At 41.1% G+C, this 25,914-nt stretch overlaps 1 protein-coding gene across 1 annotated transcript in view; it reads left to right on the top strand.

Moving 5' to 3' along the window:
• exoc5 (exocyst complex component 5) overlaps window positions 1-25,914 on the top strand; it is a 102,804-nt gene that overhangs the window by 71,348 nt on the left and 5,542 nt on the right. Inside the window, exons 6-16 of the mRNA XM_086003254.1 lie at window positions 3,733-3,761; window positions 4,193-4,302; window positions 7,872-7,916; window positions 8,095-8,235; window positions 9,627-9,709; window positions 13,385-13,594; window positions 18,383-18,530; window positions 18,781-18,889; window positions 20,215-20,335; window positions 20,985-21,071; window positions 23,682-23,790. Of these exons, the coding sequence (XP_085859380.1) occupies window positions 3,733-3,761; window positions 4,193-4,302; window positions 7,872-7,916; window positions 8,095-8,235; window positions 9,627-9,709; window positions 13,385-13,594; window positions 18,383-18,530; window positions 18,781-18,889; window positions 20,215-20,335; window positions 20,985-21,071; window positions 23,682-23,790 (1,192 nt within the window). The remainder of the gene's footprint in view (window positions 1-3,732; window positions 3,762-4,192; window positions 4,303-7,871; window positions 7,917-8,094; window positions 8,236-9,626; window positions 9,710-13,384; window positions 13,595-18,382; window positions 18,531-18,780; window positions 18,890-20,214; window positions 20,336-20,984; window positions 21,072-23,681; window positions 23,791-25,914) is intronic.

Below are 25,914 nucleotides of genomic sequence, written 5' to 3'. Positions count from 1 at the left end.
GGGAAGGCTCCGATTCTGGAGGGACATTATTACTGATCTGTGCCACCTGCTTGGTCAGGATCTGCAGCCGCGTGAACGCTGCAGAACCTCTCTGTCCGTGATGGCTAAACTGACTGATGGCCTCCATTTTTATGCCAACGGATCCTTTCAGTCAGCCATTGGGGACATTGCGACTGTCGCTCAAGTTGCAGTCCACTGTTGCATCCGGCAAGTTACAGATGCCCTTTATAGGCGAAGGCGTCAATTCATTACCTTCCCTCGGACCCTGCACAAGCAGGCGGAGGGCGCGCAGGGTGTCGCTTCTATTGCGGACTTCCCCATGGTGCAGGGGGCGAGTGACAGCACACACGTGGCTTTGAGGGCGCCATGCCATCATCCTTAGGACTTCCGCAACCGCAAGGGGTTCCATTCCCTCAACATGCAGCTGGTCTGTGACCACCGCCAAATCATCATGGCAGTCACCGCGCATTTCCCAGGGTGCAGCCACGATGCCTTTATCCTGCGGTTGGCCTCAGTTTGTTACCTTTTTGAGGGGCTGCCTCGAAGATGAGGCTGGCTTACTGGGGACAAGGGCTATCCTCTCTGGCCATGGCTGATGACAACACTCCGTGTGGCCGACACCCCAGCAACACCCCAGCAGAAGAGCTGATCAGCGGCCATCAGGCGACCAGGCACAGTAAACAGCACACTATTGGTGTTGTCAAAAAGCGTTTCCAATGTCTGGAAGATTCGGGGGGATCCCTGCAGTACTCGCCGCAGCAAGTGGGACACGTCGTCGTCGTCTGCTGCATGCTCCACAACTTGGCGAATCGCCGCACCCAGCCAATTCCAGCTGTCCCTCAACGACCAGCGGAGGAGGAGGAGTATGAGGAGGAGGAGGAAGAGCAGGCGGAGGAGGAAGATGGAAGGGCTGCTGAAAGTGGAAGGGCCATACGTCAGAGGCTCATCTGGACTCGTGTCGCGACCCCTGTGGTGGAATGATGAGAGTCTTAACTCATGCGCACTTTGGATGTTTGAGGGCCTCTGAATGCCAGCATCACTGAAACTAGTCACATGCACCATGCCACATTGAAACTTCTGTTTATTGGCACAAAAGTCTTTCATTACAGCTAAACAACGTAATGTCAACAAACCATAACTTTCAAAATAACTGTGAACTGTTCGGCAAAGCTGCAAAACTCAACAAACCTTCTGCAAATATAACAACAGGTGAGGGTGTCCTTGAATTTGGACAAACAAACGTCTCAGCACCTCCCTCTACAACTGGCCCCTTGAGGGAGAACGACTTCTCTTTCGCGCCCGGCCCCTTCCCTCCCTGCTGCTCCTACGTAATTGGACCCCAGTGGCGGCCTCAAGGCTGGGGGACGCCTGCTGACTGTCTGGAAGCGCAGAAGCTCCTGAGGGACGGCCTGGCCGACCTCTGGGCTTGGAGGGTGCGGACGCAGGATGCTTGTTGTGACCATGGCTGGAAGCAGTGTGGCCTGCAGGTGGTGGCAGCTGCAATGCAGGCGTCCCAGCGCTGGCATGTGCAATGCTCTCCTGCCGAGAGAGGACAACTGCACCATGGTCGGACGACACACTGGCTATCTGAGGGGAGCGGCTCGGCTCATCCGCCACAATCGCATGGTCCACTGATTCCTGGCCTTGTATGGGACTGGAAGGGCCCGGGGTGATCCTAACTGATGCAGAGAGGGTGGCTACAGTGAGAGATCGCGTTGCGTCAATCTGGCTGTGGAGGAGCCCAGCAAGTGACTGCGTGGCAACAGTGAGGACCTGTGTGCCAGGTGCCAGTGCTTCGGAGAAGGCCTGGACAGTTCTTCCCATTGCTTCGGACAAGGCAGGTGCTGACCGCTCCCCTGCCTCGGACAAGCCCTGGACAGACCTTTCCAGGGATTGTCCGAAGCCCTGAACAGTCCTTTCCATAGCCGACTCAAAGCCGTGGACAGTCCTCTCCATTGTTGGGCCGAAGCCCTGGATAGTCCTGTCCATTGTTGCCCCGAAGCCCTGGATAGACCTGTCCATTGTTGCCCCGAAGTCCAACATACTCTTAGCCAATGAATCTATTGACTCAGGCATCTTCTCGACTGCAGCCATCAGCTCCGTGTGTCTGACCCGGGCCTGTTTGCTCATCTCAGCCAGGCGATGCACCTCATCTGCACTCTGTGCAGCAGTCATCACGACCTGCCTTGCCCTCCGGGGAGACGGTGGCCGAACTTGCCTATCCCCCGTGCGTTGCTGCATGCCGCTTGGTCCGGCAACTGGTTCATCCTCAGAGACCCCCTCCCCTCCAGGGGACTACTATCCCCAGTCTGTAGATGTGTCAGCTCCCCGGATTCTGCAACGGCTGGTCCGGATTCCTCCTGGTCCTCTCCTCCACTGGCACTGGCAGCTTCAGCGCGTTGAGCCCGAGTTGGTGCTGCTTCATCTGAAAGTGGGAGGTGGAAGAGTGGCTTTAGCAAAAGGACAGCTTTGCTGAAAGGCATGCCAGATTGCGGCAAGGCTCTGACATGGCTGCACACTGAGGATGCATGCTGGCGGGGGGACCAAGTGGAAGGCAACAGGTGAAAAAGGTGAGAGTCTTACCCTCGCTGTCGGTAATGGGGTCAGCAGATGCAGTGGTCACAGGACCAGACAGACGTCCTCCAAGTATCTGGTGCACCCTCCTCCAGATCCGTGAGAGTGACCACTTGTGGAGGCCCGCCACCGGTTCGACGCTGCTCCTTTCGGATCATCGCCAGCTTGGACTGCAGGGGAAAGAAGGGGAAGTTCTGTAACGTGATGCCTTGAGACATCATCGCATGCCCCCCATGGTGCAAGAGCCCTTACATGAGGCCTTGAGACATCTGTCCATGTGTGTGCCCAGAAAGGGCCATGGGTGCATGCTGACAGATGGCCATTGGGGCATCATTGCAGCAGGGTGCCCGAAGTCAGCTGCAGATGGAGGGAATCCATGCTGAACAAGTTTGTAATGCCAGACAAGGGCGAGCGCCGATTCTGAGGCCTACAGGGCGTTGGGTGTTGAAGCTCAGGCTGACTGACCCACCCCTTTAAGAGCCGGCCGGCGCCTGGAGGCCTCGTGGTTTCCCGTAATTGAGATCACCTGCGCTGCGCCTGTCCGCGTCGATATTGAGTAGCGCCTGAACTTTTGCGCCTTAGGAGCACCGTGCAACGGCTGAATTAGCGCCTCAATCCTCTTTGGGGGCGATGCAACCCAATATCTCGCCAGGCAGCGACAACTTTCGTCTGGCTATATAAACTTAACACTCCGCCAGTTCTAACGCCTCAAGCGGGGCTATACCCAATTTCTAGGCCTTTGACTCTAATAAAGCAGGATTTTAAAAAATAAGTTATGTTAACAACGTAACCACACACAGCAATTAAGTTCTGTTTTCTCTTCCCTGTTTAATGTAAGCAGCTTTCAGGGCTCAGTGCAGTGATATATTGAGAATCAGATGCTGAACCAGTGAGACCATGACTCTTTGTTTCCAAATGTGTTGATTAAGGATAAGGAGATAATTAAAAATCTATAAATTAATTTTTGTTCTCACTGCACAGTACTTAAAACTAAAATAATTGTGTATGAATACATATTATATTTCATAAATAGCTTGTGTTTATCAGGCATCTGTTGAAAATTGTCACTTGTTTGAAATTCAATAAACATTAAAGGGTGGCAGTAGATGATCTCTTATGGGGCATTTCTTTTTAAATTACTGTTTTTATTCCTTGTAGGTTTGCAGAAGTGAAGTCAAAAATTGCAAGTGAGTTCTTGTAACTATATTTATGTTCTGTCATTGGCAAGAAAACCCGCAAACTGGCATATTCTAAAACATAGTTTGGACACTGACATTCTGGCAGTGTGCCCTGAAACATTGTAGGGACTGGAAGTTAACTTTTGTTGGTTAAATACTACAGTAGCAGGTTGGTGAGAAATTGGGCAATGTCCAGTAGCCATAAAACCGATTATTTTCCAAATATTTTTTGTGCCGTATTATGATTGATGGGCGCTTCATATTCTGTTAAGTGCAGTAAAATTGCCATCTCAAAAAAAATATATACAAAATGGTACATGTGGATACGATCTAAAATCTGAGAATTTGGAACTCCTTACTGATATAATACTAACATGATTTTCAGACTCGATGCTCCCCAAGTACCAAGCAAAGTAAAAGATGATTTATGGTCCTTCTAGGTAAATATCATGACTTGGAATGCCAATTGATTCAGGAATTTACAAATGCGCAGAAGAGAGGTGAAATTTCCAGGATGCGTGAGGTTGCAGCAGTTTTACTCCATTTTAAGGTATTTAATTTAAAGTGTTTTTTTAACTATTTATGCACTACTAAACCTGTGGTCCTATGGGTTAATCTGTGGAACAAAAAGTTGAAATTATTTTAAAAATCTGCACTATTATTAGACATAAACTAAACTTGAAAGATCCCTTCTAATTCACAGTTGTTAAAATACCTTAATTGAAACCTGTAATGCTACTTGGGTCTGCACTGGTACAGTTCAGGTCTTCACATTATAGACAAAAGTGTCTGCAGCTATTGCTCTCTCTCGCACACGCACACACACTTCTGTCTTTTTTAACTTAATAGAACCTGGTGAATTAGGTGCACTGCATATGCTCAGACTGCACAATCCAAATTCAGCTCGGAATGTCACAGGCAAAAGTATCACGATCAAGCCTTGGCATTTAGTCGAAGTTGAGGCCACGTAAAAACTTTAATGAAGGCATTAAAAGGCACACAAGACAATTTAGTGGGTAAAATTAATCATATTTGTAATCTTTGATTTTTTTTCTGCTTTAAACTTGCTTTGGACATTGCAGTTACTGAGGCAAAAAAAATCAAAGCATTTTGGTGTCTCATAGCTGTATTCATTTGTTTTTGCCTCCATTGCTTGCTTGCTTTCTGGGACTTAATTCCATGTACAGGAAACTTTGTGCTATCCAGCACCGACGGGACCGAGCTGTTGCCGTTCCCTCAAAACTGCCGGACACACCAGCGCTGATGTTGAAACATATGGAGATTTTCAGCTCCGTGTGAATCAACAAACCCTGTTGCTTAGCAACAGCTTCTAAACAGTCGGCTAGCGCCTCTAGCTGAAGCTGTTGCTTAGCTACAGACCTTGCAGAGCTTGACTGTTGAGAAAAAAGCAACGAAAAGAAAAAAAACCTACGAAAAGAAAAAAAACCTAACGAAACGGCTCCTGATTTTGCCAGTGTCTCGAGCTTGCCAGACATTTAGCCTCCGGATAACACAACGTTTCCTGTATTGAACACTCTTCCAATATCTTAAACTTACCTCTTACTAGTTTGATCCTTAACCCCTGTCCTACTCACACTGGTTACCTTTAAAGTAATTTCCATATTTACTTTTTGCATACTATTAGCTAGCTTTTTATACCTCTAAGATCACCTCTTAGATATTGTCTTTCAAGGCTGAAAACCCAAGTGCCTCTGGTCTTTCCTCATAACTCAGACCTCTGACCCTAGAGATCAGCCTCATGTCACTTCTCCTCCAACAAGTACCTATTGTTTTCTACCCTTGAACTAATTTCTTATCTATTCTTAAGATTTTCACTGAATCCCCACAATTTTGTAGGGCTTTTCACAGTCCCCTTGGGATGTCACTCAAAGAAGTCAAGGAGGTTGATCAGGCAGGATCTTCCATTCTGAGCCCGGGTTGACTGCTGTTTATTCATTTATTATTGTAAAGATAGCCCTCGAGTATACACGTGATTTTTATTATTTTACAGGGAGTGTGAAGTAAGGTCTGTAGTTGTTTGTGTCTGTCTTATCGTCCTTTGTGGGTGAGAACTGTGTTGGTCTGTTTCCAGTGTACTGGCACCTCGCTAGTGTTAAGTAATGCACTCATTTTGATTATCAATACCTCCCACATTGCCTTTCTAGTTTCTCTTGGTGCTCTGGGATAAATACCATCTATCCTTGGAGATTTTTTGAGCCATTTTATCTTGTCTAGGACTTCCATCTTATTTATAAGGTCGTTCATTTTGCAACGATTATCTCTGTTTGGGGAGGGCATGTGTTTTAACGTCCTTTGTGAATACTCAGAGGAAGTAAAAATTCAGAATGCTTACTATCTAGTACTCATCCTTCTGTTTCCAGGCTGTTTGTATCTTTTATGCTTCTGATCTGATCCAATCCCTGACTACCCTCTTACTGGTAAAGAATTTATTGCTGTTTTGTTTTGCCTCTGCAGTTAAATTTTTTACTCTAGTTCTCTCTTACCTTCTGATCACCCTCTAAATATGTTTCAGTCTGTCTTATCTCTTTCAGGGTTTGTATCTCATTAATTTCAATCTCACCCAACTATTTCATATTTCTAATTTATTTTATTTTAATCTCTTGTCTCAATTTCTTTTGCTTGCCTCTCACTGGTTTCAGATCCTCATCTACTTAAGTTCATCAACTTCATTTGCTTATATTTCATACCTGTTACAGTTTCATCCACTTCAGTATCTATTTCATATTCATTTCAATCTCCTCTAACTCATATCTGCTCCAGTCTCTCACATCTACCTCCTATCTGTGTCAGACTTCCACATCTACCTCCTATCTGTGTCAGACTTCCACATCTACCTCCTATCTGTGTCAGACTTCCACATCTACCTCCTATCTGTGTCAGACTTCCACATCTACCTCCTATCTGTGTCAGACTTCCACATCTACCTCCTATCTGTGTCAGACTTCCACATCTACCTCCTATCTGTGTCAGACTTCCACATCTACCTCCTATCTGTGTCAGACTTCCACATCTACCTCCTATCTGTGTCAGACTTCCACATCTACCTCCTATCTGTGTCAGACTTCCACATCTACCTCCTATCTGTGTCAGACTTCCACATCTACCTCCTATCTGTGTCAGACTTCCACATCTACCTCCTATCTGTGTCAGACTTCCACATCTACCTCCTATCTGTGTCAGACTTCCACATCTACCTCCTATCTGTGTCAGACTTCCACATCTACCTCCTATCTGTGTCAGACTTCCACATCTACCTCCTATCTGTGTCAGACTTCCACATCTACCTCCTATCTGTGTCAGACTTCCACATCTACCTCCTATCTGTGTCAGACTTCCACATCTACCTCCTATCTGTGTCAGACTTCCACATCTACCTCCTATCTGTGTCAGACTTCCACATCTACCTCCTATCTGTGTCAGACTTCCACATCTACCTCCTATCTGTGTCAGACTTCCACATCTACCTCCTATCTGTGTCAGACTTCCACATCTACCTCCTATCTGTGTCAGACTTCCACATCTACCTCCTATCTGTGTCAGACTTCCACATCTACCTCCTATCTGTGTCAGACTTCCACATCTACCTCCTATCTGTGTCAGACTTCCACATCTACCTCCTATCTGTGTCAGACTTCCACATCTACCTCCTATCTGTGTCAGACTTCCACATCTACCTCCTATCTGTGTCAGACTTCCACATCTACCTCCTATTAAGAGGAAAAATACTGTGGATGCTGTAATGTAAACAGAAAATGCTGGAAATACTCAGCAGGTCAGACAGCATCTGTGGAGATGCTGTCTGACGTGCTGAGTATTTTCAGCATTTCCTGTTTATACTTCCTACCTAATGCCAGCCTCCAGCATGTATGTATATATAAGTTGTCCTGCGAACATAAAATATGGATATATTGTTTGCAATTGATTTTTTAATGCATAAGGAAAGGCCATTCATTGGTCTTTGTGGGAAACCATTGCAATCAAGGAACTAAGAATTATGTATTTTTTATTGAATATTTGAGTTCCAATTTAGTCTAGATGTTTCCGTTTAGACTTTTTGAAATCCTTTTTGAAATATGGAACATATTTTCTCTCTTCCAGGGATATTCTCATTGTGTGGACGTGTATATAAAACAGTGCCAGGAGGTAATCTGCTGTAATCCATCTTTTGTGTAGTTGATTCATTTCCTTCTGTTAAACTGTTCAACACTGAGTTTTTGATGTACAAAATGTATTATTCTTTCAGCTCTAACTAGATTTTCTGTAATATCTTAATCCATTGGATTCCATAATTTGTAATATAGTTAAAATGTTTTATTTGTAGGGTTCATATTTCAGGATTGATTTATTCGAAGATACAGCCAAGTTATGCCAACGAGTAAATAAAGAAGTTCGGGAGATCTTCAGCAGTCCAGAGAATGTGATGGCCAAACTTATACAAAATATTTTTGAGATTAAACTTCAGGTAATTTTTTTACTATTGCAGATTAAATTTAAAATAATAAAAAAAAAGTAAAATCCTAGCTGTGTGAATATTTATTCATGCGGCAGCTGATACTGGTTGTATTTTTTTGATATGTATGAACCTGTCTTTGAATTAAGTGCTGTTGTACCAAGGAAAATAATTTAGTGAAGGCATTAGCCCATTGACTTAATTAACCTGATCTAGAACCTACTTTTTATAAGAGATGAGCTTCCGACCACACACCTGTGCCATCACCAAGCACACCTACTTTCACCTCTAACATCGCCCAACTCCTCCACTGCCTCAGCTCATCTGCTGCTGAAACCCTCATCTGTGCCTTCGTTACCTCTGGACTTGACTCTTCTAACGCTCTCCTGGCCGTCCTCCCCTCTTCTACCCTACATAAACTTGCGCTCATCCAAAACTCTGCCGCCGTATCCTAACTCGCATCAAGTCCAGTTCACCCGTCACCCATGTACTCGCTGACTTACATTAGCTCCCTGTCCAGTAAAGCCTCAATTTTAAAATTCTCATACTTGTTTTCAAATCCCTCCACGGCTTCACCCCTCCTTATCTCTGTAACCTCCTCCAGCCCTACAACCCTCCAAGATCCCTGTGCTCCTCCAATTCTGGCCTCATGCGCGTCCCTGATTTTAATTGCTTTAGCATTGGCAGCCACGCCTTCAACTGCCTAGGCCCTAATCTCTGGAATTACCTCCCTAAACCTCTCCGCATTTCTACCCCTCTCTCTCTCTCCTCCCTTGAGGCACTCCTTAAAACCTACCTCACCTGTCCTAATATCTCCTTATGTGGCTCGGTCTCAAATTTTATTTGATAACGCTCCTGTGAAGTGCCTTGAGATATTTTACTATGTTAAAGGCACTATATAAATGCAAGTTGTTGTTTATCACATAGCTTAGTTTGGATAAAATATTCAATTACAGCTGACTATCTGAAAGAACTATAGTCCCATTTTTGTCACTCTATATACCTTCAGCTTCCATGTTGTATTAAACTTTATACTACAGTAACAACAATGAACATCTGGCATTTAGTCGAGATCTTGTTGACATTCAAATCAGTCTCTCTTGCGACTTGTTGCCAGCCTTTGGTTATTCTAACTTGTTCCTGTGTGTGCATCAGCGCTATCACTTAGTACAGTTTTTAATTAATTTGCTTCTCAAATGTAAATTCAAACCTCATGAACATTTTGCTGGTGTTTGTAATTGCAGTTCAATTTTTTTCTTGCAGAACTGTATCTGCTGTGTCCTTTCACTGGTGTGATTGAGCTGTGCACTGCTGTCACTTTAATGTCACTTTAACTGGTAGTAGATTATGTATTTAGAAATTCTGTAGAGTTGAAAACGATTGTCCTTTTCATATCTGTTTAGAGTTTTATCCGAGATCGATTAGAAGAATGTAAAAGGTCTGATGCAGAACAATATTTAAAGAACCTGCATGATCTATACACAAGGTAAGATGTTGCCACTAGTGCTGTATTTTTAAATTTAAGAATCTCGTACTTCTGTTTCAAGCATTGTGCCTAAAATAGTGTGTATGGCCTATTTTCAAAAAATAGATTTTTTTTCTGAGTGTCAATCATTGTCTCCAACAAATTAAGATATTGCTTCCCAGGATGCATGTTACAATTCCTATGTGGGGGTGCGGGAAGGAGGTGAGATATCAATCCTTAACTGTAAAGACCTGCATTTCTTTGGGATAAGAAAGTAACAAATATTTTTGTGTTAACTTAGCCTCATTTTGGCTTAAAATACAATTTTGCCAGTGACATGATTGATATACTGTATCTGTTAAGATCAATGAGGTTTTCCTTAAATGCAGTGATACTTTTTCTATCATATTGCAATTTTCTTTAGTACAGTATTCCATAGTATTTGTATAAATGTCTCAAAGCTATATTGTGGGAATGTACCAGTTTCAAAATGTAGTTTCTGAAAACTAAATTGATCTGTATGAAATTGAACATTTTTCAAAATCTAATTTGTGTCATACCATTTTTGTTATATTTCAAAGGCTCTGGTGATTGCACGAAAAGGTGTGTGGATAACATTGAGTTAATCCATATTTGTCAATGGTAATTTATCAGTGCAAATTTAATTGGACCAATCCATATTTTTCTTGATTATGTTGCAAGAAAATAAATAACTTACTGCCTGTCCTGTGTTGTGGAAAATTATCTTAATTCTCTTCCCCCTTCAGAAAATAACCTGTAACCAGTTCTCTGCGCTCAGTCGCTACCTGACAAAGTGATTTGATTGAGAGACATTCCCTTCTGGGAAGACTGCTCTAAATTGGTTAGCGCTCTGACTGAAAGATCCTTGAATTAAAAAACATACTGACTTTTGGGCATTGTTGTGTTGAATCAATGGATGCAGTTACAGTATCTATATACTTTGTAACTGAGGTCAAAAGTGTTGACAGTACCAAAAGTGCACAACATGAAAGAGAGGATTATCTGAAAAGTTTAGGACAATTATCTGAAAGGTTAAAGGAAATATGCCGATGATTGACTTCCATCAATATAAAACCCCCTCATAAGTGTGGTGGAAATGAGGCTCTGCCAGTTGAAAACAGATCAACAGGGTAAAGATGGGGGCGTTGTGGTGGCTGGGAGGAGGAGAAGGGAAAATTATTTTAAAGCCTCAAAAAAGGAAATTCAAGAATAAGAGGTGCAAAATGGTAAATAGGGACTGCATCCCAAACTCGACTCAGTACAGTGACTTGTGATTGGGATCGTAATTTCCACTTGCAACTCCCAATAGGTCATACATTGGTCCTTTCTTGGTATGCTTGATTTTATATTCTTTTGTGTTTCTTGTACTTTGCTTCACCTCTGAAATTCAGTCTCTCATATGTAGCAAATAAATACCTCTGAAATCCAGTTCCTCAAATGTAGCAAAACCACTAAAAAATTTGCAATCTGAAGTGAAGAAAACTCAAGCGTGGCCTGATTAGAGTACATGTTAACCCAATTTTGGGTCTTAATTACGCACCTCAGAATGCATTGAGAAATTACACTTCTATTTATAGCATCACTCTAGTGATTTGCACACAGCCCATGAAACCTTTTGCAGCCCAGTGTTACAGGTCCAGTTTATGGAATCGGATTTTGCAGATATGGAACCAGAAAATGAAAATAAGTCCTGAATTCAGTATAATTTGGCATTGGTTTTGGACTTGACATGTCATGGGATAAACTGTACTTATCCCAGGGTATTGAGAGAGTCGGGAGGAAATTTGTGAAGCACTGGTGATCGTGACATTAGACACTGGAGAAGTACCAGTAGATTGGAAACTAGCTAATGTGATGCCCAATTTCAAAAGAAGGTAACAAGAATGACATCGGCAACTACAGGCTACAGTGTTATTTCAATCCTGTATAAAATAATGAAATTGATTATCGGGAGTAAATTTGAGGATTATTCATATAATCTACTAAACACCAGTCAACATGGATTCCTGTTTGATCAACCACTTTGATTTTTTTGAGCAAGTGACATCCCAAGTGGACTGTGGAACATGCAACAGACTTCCAAAAGGCATTTGACAAAGTTCCACAAAGGAAGATATTTGTTAAATTAAAAGCTGTGGGGATTCAGGGAAAAAAATCTCGAGAATGCATAAAAAATGGGCTGAAAGGTGGAATATAATGGGTACTTGTTAGGGGACTGGTCGGCGGGGGGAATGAGGGGTATCATTATTGGGATCACTGCTCTTTACATCAGTGACTTGGATTGAGACATTTGATATAATCTGAAAATGTAAGCAATTTATATCAAACTAGGAGGGTCAAAGCATTCAGAGGAGGCAGCTCACAAATTACAATGAGTTGCACATTATATACATGTGGCAGAAGAAACTTAATATAGATGAATGAACATTGGAAGGAAAAATGGGCAACACATACACTCCTTGAAAGTTGCTGAAATAGCCAAAAATGAAGTGGAAAGAGACTTAATCATAGTAAACTTGACGCTCAATATGTCTCTCCAATGCAGAGCATCAATCAGCAAAGCCAATAGAATATGGCCAAAGTAGTTCAGTACACGTCCAACAAATTCCTGTTCAAACTGTGTTGTTCTTTGATGCCACCACACCTTCAGTACTGTGTCCAGTTCTGGTTATTGAGACATGGGAGAGTCTCAAGGCAGTGCAGAGAAGACCCATGAGACTGATCACTAGTGTCGGAAATCTAAATTATGAGGAAAGACTGGAGAAACTTAAGCTTTTAAGCTTTGAAAGGAGGCATCTGAGTGGTGATTATTATACTATATATAGATAGAAAGCTACTACATATTATGCTAATAAATGATATGGACAAAGTAAATCTGGAAAGTTAATTCAAACTAAATTGCAAGCAGAGGAAAAGGGGTCAGTGGTAAAAAATTGAGGATTGATATCAAAGATTTTCTTTACGCACAGTGATCATTATGGAATGAACTTCCAGATAGAGTAGTGAAGGTAAAAACCTTGGATTAATTTAAAAAACAATTGGATGCTGCAATGAGGGAGGGTCTTTCTGGATGGATGAACCTAAGCTGAATAGCCTTCCTCATCTGTAAATATCTTGTGACATACCTCTATCAATGATCTCCTCTACTTGTTGGGAGATTATTTCAATGTCAGCACTTGTACTGGAGTTACAAAATATGTGAGTACTTTACTAATCCCCTTCAATTCAGGTCGATGGCTACACTTCAAACTGTTACTAAATATTTCATGCCAACAAAGCCAGTAAACTGCTTTTGTATTTGCACTTTTTGCCTGAATTTCCTTCAGTTTTCTTTGGTTTGCAATATGTATCATTAGAGAGCAAAACCCAAACAGCAGATTCTTGCAAGACTTCTATTTTTAACATTATTCCGAGTAGCATAGTGGCACAGCATGTCAGTAAAACACGCATGGCAGTATTCAAAATCATGCATTTTAACCTCAACTGGGCTCTCTGGAGAACATGTCAAGTTGAGGTAAGGTACTTCACAAATGGAAGGGAAACTTAAAAGTCAAATCAGCTTGGTCTGATATTAAAAAAAAAAAGCTATCTTAGCAGTTGGTTGAGTACGATTGGTAGGGGCTTGGGAGCAGCTAATAAATGTAATCATTTTTGTGTGTTGTCTGTGCCCTACAGGACCACAAATTTAGCGAGCAAGTTAGCAGAGTTCGACCTTGGCACTGATAAACAGACTTTTCTGGCTAAGATGATCAAAGGCATTTTCATTTCATACCTGGAAAATTATATAGAAATTGAGACTGGCTACTTGAAAAATAGGAGTAGTATGGTGTTACAACGTTATTACGATTCCAAAAATCATCAAAAGAGGTCTTATGGCTCTGGAGGGTAAGTGGATTACTTGAAAATGAAGCAAATTTTTAAGAAAATAATCATGGTTGTTGGTATTTTCTGCTAATCTCTTTTTTTACATCAGGTACTCTTGTTGATTGGTACCCTAACTTTTAGATTGGGTGCAGATTAACTGTTTTGAGATGGCATCAAGACTTTAGCTCTGTAATTAAATCACTGCCATAAATTAGGTGTTGGGTATGAGGTGATAGTTTGAATTGCATTTTAAAGATGAAGTAAGACAGGCAATACGCACTAAAGTCTTGATGGGACTAATCTTTACTGACAGTATTCAAAATCACTGATTCTAGAAACGTAGACTAGTTTTCTCAAAAGACTTTTTTTTACTCCTGAAGAAAATTTTGATGCTTGGAACTTCAAGACTGTAAATTTCTTAAATTGTTTTATTCTAAAGGTTATAGTTTGCAATAAATAATCTTTCTAACCTTATCAACATAATTGAATTCAAAATAATCTAGATTTTTGAAGCAAGATGTAGTAGTACATGATCTCATCAAAGCTGCCTCAATAACAAATCAAGTATAATCAGTTTATGAAGCCTGTAGCAAAAGTTGAGTGATGTGTGAAACACAATTTCAGAAGAAGATTAAACTGAGTCATGCTCATCTATTGAAAGCAATTGGTAATGGGTCAATCCAAAAGAATGGATCGGTGACTTCCATTCCCTGCCCTTGCGCCATTTTTTTCTGAAGGTGACCCATTGTAGAAATTGTTTATTACCACATCATTGACCATTTTCATTTAAAAAGAAAAAAAATTCAAAGGACTTTGTAGTTTGAGTTGTTAATGGTCAGTTCAGCAAAGTAAAATATTTCCTTAAGTTGCACAGCTTTACATATTACACTTTATGGAGCAAATTTTTGAAGATCTGCATATCTCCTTGCATTTTGTTAATATACTTATCACTCAAGTCATTTATATCACAATCAAACAATTCAACAAAAAGACTCCTACAATAAAGGTTTCCCATCTTCAGTAGGTAGCCATATACAGTGCCAACTTAATGATTATTTTGGTGACTGAGTTTACTTCAGGCCTGACATCCAATTTGGATTTCACAGAAGAGTCTAGAAACCAGCTTAGCTTCTCTATACATGAAGTGGGTTTATGAATTTATCTAATTAAATACCATGACCTGAACGCGCACCAGGTGCACTCCAGCATCCATATGTCCTCTTTTGTAATGCTTGGTATTTCTGTACAATTACACAATTAAATTTAAGGGACAGTACTTTGAAAAAGCATTTGCAAATGCAGTACTGTGAAGTGTGAAGAAACTAATTTGTAATTTCTATGCAGCTGATTTTTTTTAAAGTTGTCCAATTTGCTCAAGTGTGTGTATATATTAACTGTATACACGCAACTTTGTTTCCCCACATTAAATTTTGTGCAGTCTGTTGAATGGAAGAGTCATTTCCTTTCAGGCAAAAAGTTAATGTGAGAGATTCAGGAGATGCAAAATGCTAATTCTCCTTTTTGCAATTGCCTATTATTTTCAGTGCTGCAAAGCCACACTGAAAAATGGCTGAGCATTTGGAGGCACTAGTGCCCTTTGGTAAAACCACCCTGTTTATGCTATGAATGATTCATCCATGAACAAGAACACTAACTTGTCACCTCTGTTTCAAAATGCTCCACTTAAGTTTTAACCAGACTTCAGAATTGTCTGCACCTTATCAAAGCTTTCTGTAAATGTTATACTTTGTCTTTTAAAACACCAGTGTCAGAACTAGAATTAAAACGGCAAACAAACTTATTTGGCATTATTAAAGTAGTATATTTTTGAAAACTGTAATGAACTGTTTTCTGAATTTTTTTTCACAACTTCCCCCAAGCAAGTGATTATTGTGGGATTGAATTTTTTGAAATTATACAATTAATGTTCTACTCTGTCGGGCTAGACAAAATTATAACATCATACATGCTATAACAAACGTGCCTTATAAACACTTGCAAGCAATTGCAGGCTGTTTTGAAGGGATTTACAATTTCAAGATAAATTTTTAAAATCATTCAGTTTTATTTTAATTTCAATAATTAGTTTTTTAAACTATTTATTTTGGGCGGTTTTATCTTTGGAATTTAATCATGAGCGATTACTTCAATTTTTGCCAGGCTAGTCAACATTTTTGAGTCAAATAAGTCGCTAGATGAATGCAGCATATAATTAATGTCCGAGAGCATCCTGAGACGGGCTGCTGAAGTCCGAGGATCGTCATTTTCAAAATTCTCTCTATCCTCACTAACTTAATTATTTAATTCTGGCTCAGGTTGGCTCAAAGCTTTGATGGAAGTTTCGGTGATCAAAGTCATTAACTGCAATTACAGTCAGACTGAGGAATAGTATTAGGGATCGGTTCTGCTTGCTGAAGTTGCTCCCCAATTTGAACTCCACCAAATTCTCCTTCTTTATTGACCATACACAAATGACAAAAGTAGTTTGCAATGTTGCTCTGAGTCACAAGATCTCAACATCTAGCAACGAAATGTATAACATCCAGCAAACTGAGAATTCAAGTCATGGCCTCAATTGGCACCCCATCCACCACCTTAAACATTCACTCCCTCCACCACCGACATACCGTGGCTGCAGTGTGTACCATCTACAAGATGCACTGCAGCAACTCGCCAAGGCTTCTTTGACAGCACCTCCCAAACCCGTGACCTCTTCCACCTAGAAGGACAAGGGCAGCAGGCGCATGGGAACACCACCACCTCCAAGTTCCCCTCCGAGTCACACACCTGCCTTAAAAGTATATCGCCGATCCTTCATCGTTGCTGGGTCAAAATCCTGGAACTCCCTCCCTAACAGCACTGTGGGAGTACCTTCACCACACGGACTACAACGGTTCAAGAAGGCGGCTCACCACCACCTTCTCGGGGGCAATTAGGGTTAGGCAATAAATGCTGGAATTGCCAGCGATGCCCGCATCCCATAAACAAATAATTAAAAAAAAAAAAAGCGGCTAGTCTCTTTTTCTAGCCCGAAACTTCCATCGGCTGAAGCTTGGAAGTGCTACTCTTTGTAAGACTGACGGGTTCTGCAATCGTTGGGTCAGGAATTTCAGGATGCGCATGGTAGTTATCCATAATGATTAACATGCCTCTACCCTGAGCTTGAAATTTTCTATCCAGAGGATAAACGCACTACTCAAACCATATAAGCCACCCAAGATCGCTGATTTGAAATGGTAATTGATGCCTCCAAGAAAGTGTCAAACATTGTTGAAACATATTGACTAACAGAAGAGGAAGTTTCTCAGACCCGTCCATATTAGCACCCAGGCGAAGAGTCACGCGCTCCATGTTACGTTTCCCACCAACGCACTTTCTGTTGTAAAAGCAGAGATTCCCACCAGCAGAAGCTTCTAGAAAAGTCCCATCTCATCAAAGTTGAGCACATCACAAGGCTGGTGGATTTGAAGTAATGCAAGCAGAGTTGCTGAAAACCATTTGTCAGTTCAGGGGTCACTTTATTAACTTCTCTGATCACTTTCATTTCTTGATCCATCCAAAGTTGACTAGAGATCGCTAAACCTGATATCTTGTGCAATTTTGATGGGTTTTTCCAATAAAAGTTGTTCCGAAACTCCGGGGAGATTTTTATAGCACGCTGCCTTGAACTATTCAAGAGGGTCTGCGTCAGTGTCCTTCAGTTTAGAAGTGCCTAACTGTTTCATGTCACTTCTGAAATCTCCTTCTGACCCATTCAAGGCAGAATCCCATTGTTATTTGTAGATTGACAAAATGTAACAATTATTGTAAAATAACCTCTGCTATGGGTGACAAACTACTGTAACAATCTCTCCTAAATAACTTCCACTGATAGGAAGCCCTGCCCTTGTAAGAAGATGGAGTAATTCCGAGTAAACTATTCAAACGGGTCATTTTGTGGTCATTAAAATTTGTTCAAGCAATGAAAACTTTGGAAGGCTACACACTGACCGAGAGAGAGCACCAGAGCTACACCCTTACGGAGAGACATAGCGTGAGAGTTACACACAGAGGGCAAGCAGCAAGTTGCCTTTACCCAGTAAACCTGAAGGGAATTGGAACAGACTAGGGATCAGTAATTTTGCGCCCTGAGCTCACTAAAAAAGGACAAGTTCTGTTATGGCTATAACAATACGTAAATTCAAATGAGTACAAAACGTCACACAGTTGGGACCAGCACCAGTATAGCATTGTGGGTTATAATGATAGGTGACTTAACATTATGCGATCTCGACTTTTTTTTTGCTAATGGTATAAGAAAGACTTGTATTTATATAGCGCCTTTCACGACCACTGGACATCTCAAAGTGCTTTACAGCCAATGAAGTACTTTTTGCAATGTGGGAAACGCGGCAGCCAATTTGCGCACTGCAAGTTGCCACAAATAACAATGTGATAATCACTAGATAATCTGTTTTTGTTATGTTGATTGAGGGATACATATTGGCCAGGACATTGGGGATAACTCCCCTGCTCCTCTTCGAAATAGTACAGTACCATGGGATCTTTTATGTCCACCTGAGAGTGCAGATGGGGCCTCGGTTTTAATGTCTCATCCGAAAGACGGCACCCCCGACAGTCTAGCACTCCCTCAGCACTGCACTGGAGTGTCGGCCTAGATTTATGTTCTCAAGTTCCTGGAGTGGGACTTGAACCCACAACCTATACTTTTATGCATATTTGCGGTTTTATATAAGTAAGTACAGTTGTAAATCTTTGTACACCTAAATTGTGGACTATTTTGTAAAATAATGGATGTGCATTTTGTAGGATTCAGGATCTAAAAGAGCGAATTCGCCAACGTACCAACTTACCACTGGGGCCAAGTATTGACACACATGGTGAGACCTTCCTGTCACAGGAGGTAGTTGTCAATCTTTTGCAGGAAACCAGACAGGCCTTTGAGAGGTGTCATAGGGTAAGAATGTTACAAAATTAACTCTCATTTTTAAATATCATTGTATTGTACTTTTGAGATTGGAACTGTGCAGTGGTTTTCCTCAATTAGGCCACAAATAGTAGAGTATCACTGTTGATGCCTTCCAGTCTTCCACTTTGGCAACTCCTGCAAGAGGTTATTTTGGAGAATTTTTTCTATGTGCCAACTCAATTATAACTATTATATTAAGCAGTGCCCACTTTTACTAATTCTATCTTTTTATTTATAGCTGTCTGACTCTTCTGATTTACCAAAGAATGCTTTTCGAATATTTACTATTCTCGTGGAGTATTTGTGTGTTGAGCATATTGACTATGCCCTAGAGATTGGACTTGCAGGTAATTCCTATTGGAATGTTCATTGTATGGAAGTTTCTCTGTGAATGAGTAAAATGTTGTATTTTCACTAAATTTATGATCTGCCAACTTCCCTTCTTTCCCCCTATTTTAACTGATATTGCAGTGGATTGCTCTTCTCAGGTGCTGTTCAGCTCCCTTTCAAAACCATTGACATTGCTGCCTCATTAAAAAAAAAACAGCCTTGATCCCTGTGCCCTCACTAACTACCATTACATCTCCAACTTCCATTTCCCCTCCAACATCCTTGAACATGTTATCTTCCATCTCTCCTGCACCTCCATGTTTGAATCACTCCAATCCGGTTTCTGTCCCTCAGACAGCACTGAAATGGCCCTAACCAAAGTCGCAAATGACGTTCACTGTGATGGCGGTGCCATTATTCCGCCTCATCCTTCTTGACCTCTCTGCAGCCTTTGGCTTACTTCATCTTACTTCATCCATTTAGAAATTGCCTACAATACACTCACTGCAGCACAGTTTCTAAAATGATTACTTTGTGTGAAGAACTTCCTGATGAGTCCTAAATTTTCTTTTTACTAATTAGAACCTGGGACAATACAATTTAATTTAAAGTAATATTCTGGATTTACCTTTTTGCCTCCCTTGACTATCTTGCATACTCTATAAAATCACACCTCAAATACCAGTTTCCAAGATAAAAGCCCCAGGTCTCTTCTCTCCACACTTTCCTTGTTACTAACACTTTTCATACTAACAATCGTCTTCATGGCTCTAACTTCCACTCTTCCACCACCTGAGTGCCTCCTTTTGTTTCTTGGTACCCTATTCAGTTCCCTCCACCCCCCCACCCCCCACACACACCTATCTCGACATAACTACTCTCTTTAAAATTAAAAAAACACATTTCTTGGCCATTCCCAAGATTTGCCCTGAATCCCCACAGCTTTGAGTTTAACTAATAGCCTTTAGTTTGGAACTTACCAAAAGCCTTTTGGAAGTTGTGGTGAACCATGTCATAGGACTTCCCCATTCCACCTGAGTTGTCCCTTCCTCTGAGAAATTGAATGGGTGAGGTAGGAACTTCACTTGCTGAAACTATTTTGACTGTTGTTTACTGATAATTGATTTTCATTATTTTATAATGAATTGAAATGGGACTGATGAGTCTCTAGTTGCCTGTATCTTTTATCGTACTTTTTGAATTTGGGTACCACATTAGTCTGCTTCTGTGAACTGTATGATTAATAAAGCGGATAAACAATATTTAATTAACTGTGTTCTGATAATAATTGGTCCTCTATCATGATTGAAATCTGAGAAGTTGTTTTTTTTTTTCCCCTCAGCAATCCCGTCTACAGATTCCAAGACTGCAATTCTTTACTTTTTAGATGTTGTACAACAGGCAAATACCATTTTTCATTTGTTTGACAAACAGTTTAATGACCATCTCATGCCACTGATTAGGTGAGAGAATTTTGTTAATTGACTAACATTTTTAGCTGATAACTAGTATGCAAATAATCATATGGAGCTCATTTATTAGAGTGAGAATTGAAAATGTAACAGATCTTAATCTGGGTACCTCCCTGCTTAATGTGGAGTATTTGCACAATCATGAATGTGCTGCACCCTCTGTTTATATAAGCAACAAAGATCTAGGAATGGTGAACAACTTCTAATGGAGATTGCTTTTGCAACAATTTAGGACATGTAATTTGAAAAACCAATGTGGCTGGACTGTTAAAGTGAAGAGAAGATTTTGCAACATGAAATACAGCAATATGTTGCATATCTTCCCAGCAAATTATGAGTTCTGCATGCCAGTCAGGGAAACGGGGACCTGATTCCAACGTGCATTTACAGCAATGTAAACTTTTTTTTTAAGTTTGGAACCTAATCTAATCTAATATGTAGTAAATAGTCAAACAATATCCTTAATGCCCATTGTGAAAATGATTGATTTTGGTTGGTTTCAAAAATCCAGAAAAGATCTTTTTTTGAAAAAAAGTTGCAAATAAACTTTTCTCACAGAACCTCACTTCTATCTCTAAGGGAGATTCAAAATCTGGCAGTAAAATAAGTAAAGGTTTTGGTTTAACAATTTTACCTGCAGCTCTTCTCCTAAACTGACTGAGTGCCTGCAGAAGAAGAAAGAGGTGATTGAACAGATGGAAGTTAAACTGGATACAGGCATTGACAGGTAAATATAAATTCATCACAACATGCCCATTTCAGGGATGTCATTAAACCCCTCAGTTTTTCATCTGTCTATGCAGCATCTCATTATCGTTTGGTTAATCATCCATCAGACATCTGTTAGATACAGCCTTTCACTAAACAGTGTTATCTTTAAGCTGCTTAATCCTTAGGCAAAATAAACATTTTTCTCCCATAAAAATTCATTTTTTGTACTGTAGAAAGCCTTTTATCCAAATGAATGGGAGATTCTAAAGTTTCAGTAATTGAAAATTGAGAGTACATTTTCATTTCTAATGTAAATAAATTTTAAATTAAAGATTTTGAAGGTTCTACAGTATCTAACTTTCTATCAGAAAAATCTCTGGCATTTATCTGGTTGATTACTGTGCATTTTACATTTGTATGGGCAAGCACAATGGTAAACTAGTATATACATTCTAGTGATTTGATTCCAGGTTATGTGAAAGCTGAACATTTCTTTTCTTTTAGCATTTGTTTAATTTCCACCAGTTTCTTATTGCAAATGTCTGTCTTTACATGAGCAAATTATTTTTGAGTTGGGGTTGAATGTCAAGGTCTTTTGACTCTTCTGAGACTACAATGGTAGTGTTTCCCAAATTAGATACAGTGGCCTAGCTCAGTTTTGTAAATTTAGAGTCATCGAATTGTACAGCACAGAAGGAGGGCCTTTGGCCCATCGTGCCTGTGCTGGCTCTTGGAAACAGCTATCCAATTAGTCACATTCCCTTGCTCTTTCCCCATAGCCCTGCAAATTTCCTTTTCAAGTATATATCCAATACCCTTTTTGAAAATTACTGTTGAATCTGCTTCCACCACCTTTTCAGACAGTGCATTCCAGATCATCACAACTGCCAGCGTTTTAAACAAAAGAAAATTCTCCTCATCTTTTCACTGGTTCTTTTCTAATTGTCTTAAATCTGTGCCCTCTGGTTACCAACCCACCTGCCAGTGGAAACAGTTTCTCCTTATTTACTCTATCATAATTTTGAACATCTCTATTAAATCTCCCCTTAACTTTCTCTGCTCTAAGGAGAACAATCCCAGCTTCTCTAATCTCTTCACATAACTGAAATCCCTCATACGAACATAAGAACAGTGATGGACAATTGTGTTACTTTGAATCACAATGACCAATAATGCGCGGTCAGCGGCAAAGCAAAGGCGCTTGCCACTGGCTTCGAAAAAAGCTGCCCACAGAGATCTCGTGGTCTCTAGCGAAATGTTTGGCTTTCTTGACATGCAGTTGATTGTAGCACTCTGTAATGGGAATTCCAAGCAAAGAGCTGAAGTGACGTCAACAAGCTGTCTAAGAAGCCAAACATCGTTGAAGCATTCTCTCGGACAGCAAACCAGGAAATGAAATGCAGCTTTTATCCGGATTTTTAAAAAATGTTAGAGAACGAAATAAAGATTGGGAGATTCACATGAGGATAAGGTAGAAGCTGAAATATCATGAACAAACTTTGAAAAAAATTTAAAATTTTAAAAAAATTTGTACTTTTTATCATAATGGAGAAATTTGACTCTCCACAAATATAAAAATTAGTTTTTCAGGGCCGGAACTGTTGTTTAATAGTCAATACACTGTTAAAACCCCAGTTACACCTATTCCAACAAGGCTTAACATTTAATGGGGTCTTTAATAGCAATATTAGCATGGAAAACTGCAAGTTTTCATCATTTCCACTGATGACCGGCTATGGGGGGTTTCCACAGCGTGTCGGAGCAGTGAATGAATGACCACAACTTCAGGATTTCCGCATTTAGGTGTGAAGGCGCTAAATCCTGACGTCGTCAGTTTCAGAGGGGTAATAACAGCGAGCGTTGTTCGTTCACCGTCATTACCAGTATAAACACTCTCCACCCCACTTGAAACCATGTGATCTCCTGGGAGAGGCAAAAAACTAGATTTAAAAACCCAGGCCAGTTTAAGGGAACCAAATCTGGGAAATACCTCACCGATCCCCTCGGGCAATCTGGCCCTGATTAATTCTGTGCAGTACCTACCTTTCAAGGTGCTCTCCGCCCCGGCCAGAAACAAATCCAGCTCTCGCTTAAAGGATTTCAGCAAATCGGCATCCACCTGCTTTAATGCTTTTCCCTGAAGAGTGCAGCATTCACCAGCCTACATGCATAACACTGCACTTTACCATCATTTGCCTGTCATGAGCGCAATCCCTCAATATCCACCTGAAGTATTCGAGCATCATCTATAGCCCTGACACACACTCAAGTCTTATCGTCTGCAAACTTGCAGATAGTGCCCCCGACACCTACATCTAGATCGTTAATAAAAATAGTAAAGAGCAATGGCCTTAGCACCGATCCCATCTCATCTCTGGTATAATTCCAGTAGATCGTAGAATTTTTTTACTGAAATCTCTAGTAACATTTAAGCTTATAAATATTGTAGATATACATATTTCAAAAGTTAGCTCTTTTTACACCGAATTTAGATTGAAATTTACACTATCTAATATTATATGCTATTCCATCATTGCATTTTTTAAAAATTGTGTAGTCCTGTACCAACATAGAATAATGTAACTGCTCTATCTCACAATAAAAGTACTCACTTTGTTCTGTGAAGGACATTGAATTGCATGATTGGACATATGAAGCACATCCTGGCTGTTGAACAGAAAAAGACAGACTTCAAACCGGAGGATGAAAACAACGTACTAATACAATATACTAATGTATGTATCCACAAACCACTGTACAGTTTGTAGAACATAGCACAGAAAATCATCTCAATTTTATTGTACATATAAAATGTATGTTCTATTTAATCCCCCCCAAATTACCATGCCACATGATTGTGCTAAAAGTTTTTAGGGTAGAATTACTGATCTGCAATCGGTTATCTCCATAGCTGCTGCTTTCAGTCTGAATCTTTCTTGCTAACTTTTTTTTAGCCTCCTATTTTTTTTCCCTTCACTGAATTTTATGTTGAGAATTTTTTTTTAATTCGTTCATGGGATGTGGGCATCGCTGGCAAGGCAGCATTAATTGCCCTTGAGAAGGGTGTGGTGAGCCGCCTTCTTGAACCGCAGCAGTCCATGTGGTAAGGTACTCCCACAGTGCTGTTAGGGAGGGAGTTCCAGGATTTTGACCCAGCAACGATGAAGGAAGGGTGATATATTTCCAAGTCAGGATGGTGTGTGACTTGGAGGGGAACTTGGAGCTGGTGGTGTTCCCATGTGCCTGCTGTCCTTGTCCTTCTAGGTGGTAGAGGTCGCGGGTTTGGGAAGTGCTGCCGAAGAAGCCGTGGCGAGTTGTTGCAGTGCATCTTGTAGATGTTACACACTGCAGCCGCAGTACGCCGGTGGTAAAGGTAGTAAATGTTTAAGGTGGTGGATGGGGTGCCAATCAAGTGGGCTGCTTTGTCCTGGATGGTGTCGAGTTTCTTGTGTTGTTGGAGCTGCACTCATCCAGGCAAGTGGAGAGCATTCCTTACTTGTGCCTTGTAGATGGTGGAAAGGCTTTGGGGAGTCGGGGTGAGTCAGTCGCTGCAGAATACCTAGCCTCTGACCTGCTCTTGTTGCCACAGTATTTATGTGGCTGGTCCAGTTAAGTTTCTGGTCAATGGTGACCCCCAGGATGTTGATGGTGGGGGATTCGGCGATGGTAATGCCGTTGAACGTCAAGGGGCGGTGGTTAGAATCTCACTTGTTGGAGATAGTCATTGCCTGGCACTTGTGTGGCGCAAATGTTACCTGCCACTTATGAGCCCAAGCCTGGATGCTGTCCAGGTCTTGCTGCATGCGGGCATGGACTGCTTCATTATCTGTGGAGTCGCGAATGGCACTAAACACTGTGCAGTCATCAGCGAACATCCCCATTTCTGACCTTATGTTAGAGGAGAGGTCATTGATGAAGCAGCTGCAGATGTTTGGGCCTAGGACACTGCCCTGAGGAACACCTGCAGTGATGTCCTGGGGCTGTGATGATTGACCTTCAACCACCACAGCCATCTTTCTTTGTGCTAGGTATGACTCCAGCCAGTGGAGAGTTTTCCCCCTGATTTCCATTGACTTCAGTTTTACTAGGGCTCCTTGCTGCCACACTCGCTCAAATGCTGCCTTGATGTCAAGGGCAGTCACTCTCACTTCATCTCTGGAATTCGGCTCCTTTGTCCATGTTTGGACCAAGGCTGTAATGAGGTCGGGAGCCGAGAAAGAATTTGCATTTTATAGTGTCTTGTAGCAGCTTTGGGACATTCTAAAGCACTTCAGAGCCAATAAAATACTTCTGAAGTGCAGTCACTGTTATGTAAGAAAACATGGCAGCCAATTTGTACACTGGAAGATTCTACAAACAGCAAATGAATGATCAGTAAATTTGCTTTTTAATGGTTGAGGGAGGAATGTTGGCTATACCACTTGGAGATCTTTCTGCTCATTGAAGAGTGCCACAGAACCTCTTGGTTACCTCAACATGCTTCGGTTTAGTGTCTCATCCAAAAGATGGCACCTCCATCAGTGCAGCTCTCCCTTGGTACTGAACTGAAATATACCTACATTACATACTCAATTCCTGGAATGGAGCTTGAAACCTGATCACCTGACTAAGACAGAAGTGTAGCCAAACGAGCCAAGCTCAGTTGATGGCACTCCACACTTGGTAAATTTGTTGCATAGCTTATGTTTAATTGCATTGTTATTACAATATCTAGAGAGATTAAGTTTTTGATGTAAGTTATCAATAAGGAGTGGGGCTTTCCTATAAATTCCACAGTGTTGCTCATGTCTTGGAACAATGAACTTAGCATCAGAATTAGCTAGCTTTTCCCTCTGCATACCTTTTAACAGCCTGCTGCC

The sequence above is a fragment of the Somniosus microcephalus genome, chromosome 12 (assembly GCF_052327205.1).
Source record: "Somniosus microcephalus isolate GS21.2 chromosome 12, FLI_Smic_1.0, whole genome shotgun sequence".
NCBI classification, from domain to species: Eukaryota; Metazoa; Chordata; class Chondrichthyes; order Squaliformes; family Somniosidae; genus Somniosus; species Somniosus microcephalus.
Note: the sequence above shows the minus strand (reverse complement) of the source record. Positions and strands in the feature narration are given on the sequence as shown.